Source organism: Alligator sinensis, unplaced genomic scaffold (genome assembly GCF_000455745.1).
Source record: "Alligator sinensis unplaced genomic scaffold, ASM45574v1 scaffold890_1, whole genome shotgun sequence".
In the NCBI taxonomy this organism is placed as follows: Eukaryota; Metazoa; Chordata; order Crocodylia; family Alligatoridae; genus Alligator; species Alligator sinensis.
The window spans coordinates 410710-420850 of NW_005842948.1; the positions used below are offsets into that span (position 1 = coordinate 410710).

General features: G+C 42.2%; 1 protein-coding gene across 1 annotated transcript in view; it reads left to right on the forward strand.

Annotated features, from left to right (window-relative positions):
• The first annotated feature begins 492 nt into the window (after positions 1–492).
• Positions 493–10141, forward strand: part of PLD4 (phospholipase D family member 4) — a 19932-nt gene continuing 10283 nt past the window's right edge. Inside the window, 8 exon segments of the mRNA XM_006036353.3 lie at positions 493–550; positions 4483–4572; positions 6224–6432; positions 6756–6939; positions 7984–8104; positions 8543–8670; positions 8929–9129; positions 10037–10140. Coding sequence (XP_006036415.1) covers positions 548–550; positions 4483–4572; positions 6224–6432; positions 6756–6939; positions 7984–8104; positions 8543–8670; positions 8929–9129; positions 10037–10140 — 1040 coding nt within the window. The 5' untranslated portion in view covers positions 493–547.

Here is a 10141-nt window from a genome sequence, read left to right on the forward strand (position 1 = left end):
TTGCCGCCTTTGTCCGTAAGATGTATTGAAAGACCTGAATGTTGGAGCCACTTTATTCTCATTTAATGGTTTTACAATGCTCACAATAAATTGAATAACAGTTTACTTGCATTGAAAATGTGTTACTCTTTCCTTACACGGCCTACCTTTTCAAGCTCTCAGCACTGACCCAGAGTCTGACCTTGTTCTCTTGAAAGCAATGGGAACTTTGCCATTCAGGTCCCCAGTAACAGATCCAGGTCCCCAGGGGCTGACTGGAAAGCAAGCCAATGGATCCATGATGATTTTCATCTGTTGAGGTTCAGGTCTTAAGATCAGATAATAAGGTAACCACTGCCAAACAGCTACTTAAAATCTCTCTTTATTGACAGATCTTGTTAACTCCTGCTGGTAAGGGGAAGTGTTTGCCGCAGAGAGCAAATGGGGAAGGAAAAAAATAGCACATACAAATCTCCTGGGGGGTTGTGCTGCCTGCTCTCTGCCATAACTGTAGCTGTGAGTGAGATCAGAAAGAGGCAGCGTTTCGAGCTGTGAACAGGCTCCCAAGATGGTAAGTATGTTGAATTATTATGCTACTGTCTTGTGTTTTTTTTCAAAAAAGGGAGATGAATGTACCTTGCTCATCTGAGGTACATCAAAGAGCTCACAGGGAGAAGATTTTATTTTAGAAATTCATCTTTGTAAGGGCTTGACATGCATGTTTTGAATTTCTTGCTGAGAAAAATTCAAAAGATGCCCAAGCCTAAAGCTCTCTTGTATTGTAGCAATAAGGGATATGTACGTGTGTGTGTGTAGTGTGTGTATATATATTAGAAAGGAACCCTGTGTTATACAGCATAAAATAGCCCAACATGCTCTCCAAATACTAGGATTAGCTTCTCTGGCTATTGCTAATATTTAGCAATATTAAACACACATTTTATTCCTTGCCCTTTGGTAGACTTCAGGCACTGGAAGCAGCTGGCAAAGTTGAAGAAGTCGGTTAACGAGTTGTGGTGAATTAATGATCCATAACTGGGCTTGTTTTTTCTCTTAAAAGCTCCAATTCTCTTTCATTTTCTTTTTTCCAAAATTAAGTGTTGGTACAGATCCTCTGTTGCCATGGGTTGATGCGTTTCTGTGGGCTTTGGTCAATACAACCAGCTGGGGGTTGAATTCCTGATGGTCAGTGGGATTGTAGGATTCCTTCGTTTGAACAAGATAGGGTTTTATTCCTCTCGCATATTATGGCATATGGGAGATTGCTCAGTCAGATTTAAAAAGAAAAGTGCTCCTTCGCCAAGCTGTTTTGTGTCACTTAAAAAGAGAACTGAACCATGTTAATTATAACTCCCTTGAGCTTCCGGCCTTTGGAGGCATAACATCACCGGGAGTGCACAGAAAGCTGCAGTTCCTCTAAAGGCTCCTGCTGGCATCACAGCATCAGACGATGTCCTGCAGAGAATGTTTTAGCTTTGGGATCTGGATGGACTGTTGACCTCTAACAGGCCTTTCCAGCCCCTGAGCTGTGACTCCAGGTGCCCAAGTCGGGGGTTTGTGACCAGAGACTCTAACTGGTCGGAGGACCTGCCAAAGCAACCAAAATCAGAGGAGTGGAGTGGGGGCACAAGGCTACCCTTTCCCCAGCAGGTTGGACCCAGAACTGTGCAAGGGACTTAGGTCTCTGACAGACATACACTTTAAAACATGATGGGATCTAATCCTCGATTCCAACAGTCATGCATCCACTTATGTATGGCAGGATGAACAATTTTGGGATCAGAGATCCCAATCGCACTTTATTTTCTGGTCCAGACTCTCCCTGCACCAGTAAGATGAATCCAGTCAGCTGGTTGTCAATTGGGGTCAAGAACCAATCCAGTCCCCAGCCCTGGCCAACAATCTGCTCGGCACATGCAGAGCTCGATGCTTGGCGGGGTGGCACACGGGCTTTATACAGTTCCCAGAGCGCAGGGAACTCAACATCAGGCTGCGGCAACCTGGTCAATACAGGGCTCCCTGAATACCAGGTCCTGTCAGCTGGGTGCCCCCCAGGCAGTCCTGGCCACACTTTCAATTTAAGGTGTGATACAAACAAGCCACAAAGTTATTCCACATTATAGGCAAGGGACTTATAATAAGTGGAATAACTTTGTGGCTTGTTTACTGCATTATCACATCTTACAATTTGCTGCATGTGTGTCCGGTTACTAGTTAAACCTGTAAATTGCATCTCTAAATGTAATGTGTGTTGGGGCCTCCAGAAAGGATGTGGAAGCAGCTAAGAGGATCTTTACCTATTCACACTGACTGGACTTTCTCTGTCCTGTGCTGACTGGCTGTTTGCTTCTACCCTTTTCCTTCTTAGTGGTCTCTTCACCTCAACCCCATTTCACACTTGCCCTTCTTTCCCTCACGCTCCCTAGCCCAGTCAAGCCCTGTCTGCCTCATTCCTCTTCTCTCCCCTTTTCTTGCCATGTAACTGCTTTCCTCCTAACTAAAACAACCCCAAAAATTCATGCACTGCCCAGACATTTGCTGCCCTCGTGTTGGTCACTGCTGGCATGCAATAGCCCTTCCCCCACCCTGTGCCTGTCTCATCAGCTCTCTGGGGCAGGGCCTGTCTACAACTCTGTATTTGTATTGGACTTAACACAATGGACCCTGTGCTTCAACACTGCAATCATAGACCTCGCTTTCTGACTCCGAGAGAGGCCGACAGCTGTCCTCTGTGCATTTGTGGACTGTTTTTTTTTTTTACATGACTCTGTTCATCCTTTTATTCTGGTCCCTTTCCTCCCCGTTCTATGTTCCTTGTTCTGCCTTCTTTACACTTTCATCTGAGTCTCTCCTCTTCTCCAAGCCTCTATTTAAGGTCCACGTCCTCAGTTGTTCACCGTCTCTTGGGTGTTTCTCCTCCCTTCCATCTGGCTCTTGGGACTCAGTAGCCTTTGGGTGTGTTCACACCAGAACCAGAAGCTGCCTATACACATGCTCAGGGGTGGGGTGGGGGGTTTAATTAGAGTGGTTCCTGGAGAGCTGCTTTAATTAAAAAGCCTCACCGTGACATGTATTAAGCGCCCACGTATTTAAAAATGGCTGCGGGATGCTTTATTTAAACCTCATTCCATGAGGTTTAGATATAGTGCCCCAAGAGCCATTTTTAAACCCATAAGGGTTTATACATGTGATGGTGAGGCCACACTGGAGCATTCTAATTAGACAGTGGAGCAAACTTGATTAATTGAATTTGCTCTGATGCTTTCTAATTAGAGTGTGAACCAGCATGTGTATAGGTACTAGAGGTGTGAGTGGAGCAGGGCCAGACATACCCCATTTAGCTTTAGCCTCTTTGGTTGACAATATCAGGGAAGCCCTAACAATGTGGGCAGTACAAGCCTGCCTGGGCCATGGGAATATATTTGTGGGGCTACCTAGGTTAAACTCCATGCTGTAATCATGCTTCCAATTGCAGGTTAAGCACTGTGGGAGTGCATTACAGTTCAGGAACAGTGATCAGAGGGCTGATCATGTTGTACTAGGACTTCTTGTTCCTATCATAATGGAATCTGTCCTGCCGCAGGATACGTCCTTTGCTTCTGGAACAACTAATGTCCCCTCGCACCAGATTAATTCCTGGTGTAATTCCATTGAAGTCAGTGGAGTCATTCCAGGGATCATTTTGATCCTTCAGGCATATGTGAAGTGTTTGCTTGTGAGTGTTTAGAAAGGTAACCCCTCTTTGAGCTTCACGGAGTCTTAGTGATATTTTGCTATTATAAAAGCATTACATGTGTTGCAAATATTAATATGCTTTCTTTAACTCCTTGGGGCAGTGTCTGCTGGCTGGTGCCAACACAAAAGCAGGGACATGCTTTCTGTAGATGTGGACCTGGAGAACTTGTGCATCCAGGGAGAACACAGCCTGTACACCAGGGTTAGCTAGCTTCTGAAACACAGCTGTTTGGGAGGAAAAGAGGCCTGGACATCTTAGGCCTATTTGATCAATGTCCCTTAACACAATCCCTGCCTTGAAGAGGCTGCAGAATAAGACAACAATCAATGCATATAGGGCAGGGAAGAAGGATAAAATATAGTCAAAATGTAAATTAATTTAGACGTTGGAAAAACTGCACTGGCCTTTCTACCTTTTGGACCTTGACATTATTAGTGGTTACCTTACTTGCATGTATTATGGGAAAAGCTGGGTGTTGAGATATCTGAAGGGAAGGGTTAGTTCCTTAAACAGTAAATGCAGGGAGGTGCTATTTGTGCAAAAGCCTTATGGAAAAGGTTGCAGAAAACTAACCCTCCCCTTCATTTTGAAGTCTTTTCACGCCACCTAAGGCCCATTGTATAGCAATTGCTCTGTATCTAATGTCTAAATAGTGTGTAAAACACTGTAGTTACCTGGATTCCTGTATGAAACAGGCTCTAGGCAAATTTTACTCTAGAACTTCCTTACATCTCTTACTTTTTTACATGCACATTTCTGTTTTTCAGGGTGAGAGCAAGATATTTAAAAAGTCCCAGATGTCAAATAAGTACTTTTATCAGAAATTAAATCCAAATGATCAAAAAGACATCAGCATGGTAGGTTATTTGAGTACACCACTTTTTGTCTATCAGAGTTGGGAATTTCATTCCATTGTACCAAAATCCTGGAAAGAAACGGCAATTTAATTATAATACTTTAGTACAAGTTTTGAATTGTGTCAGTTTTTATCCTGTTTGCTGCTGATTTCACTGCCAAAAGTGCTTGTTGACTCAACTAAAGGTCTGATAAAACCCTGCAGCTTGAAATAACATGAAGCCTAAATCCTATAGTCTTTGCTTACAGGGGTAACCCCTACTCATGCAAGCAGTCCTGTTTCCTTCCCTAGTACTCAAATGATCAAGGGGTTCACCCTTCCTCTGAGAACAGCTCTTTATAATTTAGAGAATTTATGCCCAAATTAAAAGAAAACTAAGCAGCTTTTTATGGTGTAGATGGATCTTAAACTGGTATTTTATGGAGTGGTTAGCATCAAAATAAGAGATTAATAATTGTGGCAATTTCTATTCTTCACTATTATTTTTTTGCATGTCCACATTGATACTTCTGGCTTGTAGGTCATTTTTCCTAAAGTAATGAGGCAGGAGACTCCAGATCTCTTACTCTCTGTCCACTTGTTCCCATACCACATGCAACAAATCCTAGAAATGAGGCAACAGAATTGCTTTACACCTGCCCTGAGCCAATAAGTACATGTAAGGATGGTACTGGGCATGTGCTCAGTGCCACTTGAATGTGGGTGCATCACTTCATTAGGGGGAGTCAGCATGTGCAGAACAGGGATGGGGTTGGCTGTCCTCCACAGGGGTATCCCAAGCAAGTCAAGAAATTGGTGCAGACATGCCCTGAGAGCCTTCTTTAAAGGGCTGAACCTTCCCAGCTCTCAAGACTTGTATTCAACACCTCAGGGGATCAGGTCCTAGAGCCTAAATGATAAAGTAAAAGCGATCCTTTTGCCTACAGTTATCAGTGGAGAGTTCTGTCTTCTGACTACGGAAGACAATGTTATGCTGTGTACGTGGATGTGGGCAGTGCAAACCAGCTGCCTGTTTTTCTTATGAAACACACACACATAAAGGAAAACAAATCTGATTAACTGAAATGAAACTGTAAAGAGGGAACACTATCCACTTCATAGACTAATGAGCTGCTGAGTTTCAATTAAAAAAATGGTAGTGTAAGAGTAGTGTTGTGGTTGTGATGGTCCAGTTTCAAAACTGACATTCTTGAGTTGGAATATAAAAACAAAACAGAGTCTGAACTTGCAAAATAGCTTCCTGTTTCTGACTTTTCATTACCATAACAGCAAAGCTGCCCATTCTTTCACATTTGTAAGCATACCGATTGCGGTGGAGCTGGGCACGACTCCATGTTTAATGTTTGCATTCTAGATTTCTTTTAGATCGGAGAAAGTATGATAAATACCTACCTACTAGTCTTGTGTTAAAATAAAATGAAATATGTCAAATAAATTTGGAGTAAGGGAAGATATTTTGCTAAGTCAACTTGATACAGAGTTAGAATAAAGGTAAATGAGATATCTGTGCTTGACAGAAGCTGAAAGCAGAATTAACATTCAATTACTATCCTCTTTGCTTGCAGCAGTGGTAAGTATTCAGTATGATGTACCAGTTCTTGGAGGCCCTTTCAGCTACGGTCAAGCCATATCTAATGTGAACTCTGTTTTAGTTGCAGATCATGGGGGCCATTTCAGTAGTTGTTTTTGTTGCCCTGATGGCTATTTACATCCTAAAAGATGTCACTGTAGTCATCCCAGAGGACGAAGAAACCATTGCCAACATCTACTATCAGGGATATGATCAAGTACTCTTTGAAGAGATTGTAGAAGACAGGATTACTAAGGAAGACACTGTCAATAGATGTAAGGACTCATGCATGTAAGTCGCATCTGATAGTTGATTAACTGGCAGACAAAGTGCTTTAGTGTTAGTCTAAAAAGGAGCAAGATAACAAAACAAGTCACTGCAATGTTTTATGAAGCTGCACTAGTTTGGAAGGACATTTGACCCATTTGATTACACATCATGCAACTGTAGAGCCTAGAAATAGAAAACACTATTGGGTCACCTTGTTTAAGCTCAGAGGTTGTGTTATAAATGTCTGTTACAATATACTGAGAGGCATTCAGTCTCCTGCATAGTTGTTGATGGGCTTCTCAGGTCGTGAATGTTTGCTTCATGATATGCAATTGCCATTGCAGTTTTGAACTTGTGGAAAATGTTCCTTATGATATGCCTTATGAAAGCAACAGCACCACTGCAAAACCCTTAGACCAAGCCTGGATGGGTCTTCTCAACATGGCTCAGGACAGGATTCATACGGTTTCCTACTATTGGTCTCTCACTGGAAAAGATATAAGTGTAAATGACTCATCTTCTGAAAAGGTAAAAAGAACGCAAAAATGGGCGTATATGTGATCGTGCAGACGTACAGAGACATCTAGAAGAACACCTGCCCCAGGTGACTACACCCACATCAGCTTCTCTAGCTTCCCCTCATCTCATCTGGGTTCTTGCAGCCTTCAGAGATTGAGTCCCTGAGGTACTCAGTCCCCCAGCCAAGTTACAAAAAGTCCATCTCTTCAGAGGTGTCCAACTCCAGACAAACACAAAGCCTAGACTCTTGCACCTTAGCCTAAAGATGAACCCTACCTCCTTTTTAAAGGGTCTGTTTTCTTTTCCACCACTTGGGACTCAGCCCCATCCCACCCTAAGCCCTGTCTCCTCCCCCATGAGGCAACGTAGGAGGAACCCATGCTCTGGGAACTGTATATCCCTGGACTTTCTGACCAGCCTCAACCACTCTTGCTCGTTCCTAAGTTCTCTACCTGAACCCACTGCCCTTCCACTCTTACAGAGACCTGGCTCCCAGGGCTGTGCTGTCTCTAGGTCCTCTCTGTTTGATTATCATCACAAGCTGCTGCTGCTGCTGCTGCTCCCTGTTCCCATGCCCTTGCCCTTGCTCCTCCAGCAAGTCTTATTTTACACATTTCTACCATGCTGCAGGGGAGAGTTAGATGTAGCACCCATGCAACTAAATCTCAACACTCCTGATGGGCCAGTTTACCCTGTGATAGTCCCTATAACTTTTATCCTTAAAGGAAAATTATATGAAAAATCAATGAAAAAGTATCATCATCCAGGAATTGTTGTTATTGCTTAGGTTTCATCTTTGAACTCCACATTATTTCAGTGTTGTGTTTGGCTCTACATGGAAGTTTCTTATGACTGATTATATTAATCAGTTATAGAAAGCAAAATGGTATTCCTGAATTGGATGGGGAGCTTTGTTTTTTATCTTTAATTCCTCTCTAATTGAAGCATTAATAGAGATTAAGTATTCCCTACCTTTGTATTGTGTTTACTTTCTTCATATGGCTACCTAACTGTCTCATCATCATCCAGTATAATGAGTAATGTGTTATTCAGGGTGAAGATATTCTGAAGAAGTTGGAAAGTTTACTTATGGAGAATGTCTCTGTGTATATAGCAACCAGTCTTCCAAGTTTAGCAGTACATTCAACTGACCTTAATGTTTTGGAGGCAAAAGGTATTGCTAATTCAAATAGTATCTTCAGTTCTTCAGTGTGGTAGGATGGCCACTAATGCCCCAGCTTGGCATAGCACTTAAGATCATGCTTAACTTCAACACAGTAAAACTATTCATGTGCTTAAAATTAATCATGTACTGAAGGGCTTTATTGGAAAGGTCTTCAATGTAGTTTGATCTATCTTTATGGTATTTTTCTGAAAGTGAAGCTATAGTAACTGTTACCATGTATATAACTGTATCTCCAGCAAACTGTGCTTGTTTGTTTTGGCGGAATAGTTGCTAGGTGGACTGTAAGCTATTGAAATCCATAAAATATTTGGCTAGGTGAAGAATGATACAGATTACCGTTTTCTTGTTAATATTAAACTTAAAAACTGTGTTGGGAATTGCTGGTATTTAAACCCATTTTTTCTCTTATTCAATATCTTTCCTTAGGGGCTTATGTAAAAAGAATTGATTTTGGAAAACTGACTAACGGTGTCCTGCATACCAAATTCTGGATTGTAGACATGAAGCATATCTATCTTGGCAGTGCCAATATGGACTGGAGGTCATTATCTCAGGTGAGCTGCACTGTTGACTGGTAACAATTTAGAAAAAAAAATGTAGGTGGAGCTAGATATCCAATATGTGATAGATTTTAGAGCCATCTGAGAGATGCTTTCATCATGCGCATATTTTATCTTAGCTCTCCTTGCAAAAGCTCATGGTAATAAGAAGTTAGAATATAGGCACAGCAGGAAAGCAGCACAGAGTGAAGAATACCCTTGAGCTGTAAGCAATTTATTGGGTTTTTTGACATCTGCTTACTCACTCTGCAGGTGAAAGAAGTTGGTGCCATAATATACAACTGCAGCTGCTTAGCCCAAGATCTCTGGAAAACATTTAGCACTTACTGGGATGTAGGACACGCTAATGCCTCCATCCCAGACCCATGGCCAGCCAACTACTCCACCAACATTAACAAGGATAGGCCTTTGGAAGTACAGTTGAATGGAACTTTGACAAAAGTCTATTTTTCTGTAAGTGGATTTAAAATTCAAACCTGCTATTTTTATATCCATTGTAAAATATGACACATTACACTGGTGATGTCCTATTCTGTATTGCTGTTTACTAAAGTCTCCTGTTGCACCCAATTTGTGTTGAGAAGACCTTTGTCACATAATTCACTAGGACTACTTACAAACTAAAAGTCTAGTAAATGTAAGTAAGGGATAAAGAATTGGGTCCTCTGTCTTCAGAGGAAGACAGTGCACGGTCCTGTCATCTATTACTATGTTGTCTAGTTCTTTACTTCCTAGGTAGTTCAACTGTTTTCAGTGAGACTATTTGTGGAGTAATTCATTAGTCAGTGGGTGCATCTACACGAGGCATTTAGTGCTGAGTTGCCTAATTAGCTCCACAGTAAAATCTCAGCATCTGCACGTGCAGTGTTATTAGGCCGCAGTAAACTAATAACTACACTGCTATAGGTTAGTACTTGTCAACACAAGTACTATCTTACAGTGAATTGTAGTATCAGTGCATGTAGATGCTGATAGGTCTGGCTGGGACATAAGGGTGCTTCAGCAAGGGGGCTGCCTGCTGGCTAGCCCCGCACTGCAGCACCATCATGATCTGGCCAGCCCTTCCGCAGCATGTTGAGCTGGGTTGGAGCAGCCCCAGGTTGGCAGGCTGACCCCCCGGATGAGCTGCCCTGGTATAGCTTTCACCTGCTGTGAGACAGAGCAGACATACACAACCGTTACATTGGATCAGCTGCCGTATGGCAAGTCTACCCCTTTGTGCTCAATCTACTTTGTCCATCTTTATGTGCAATCAAACAATGAATATAAACCAGTGTCTAAATACTTGTTGAAAGAAAATGGTAGGTTATAAACAGAGAAACATATAATAATCCCAGGCTTTATGTTTCCCACCATGCAGGCATCTCCTCCTGCCTTTTGCCCGAAGGGTCGTACCCATGACCTCATTTCTATTATCAGCATTATAAAAGATGCACAGGAATATGTAGATGCTTCTGTTATGGCT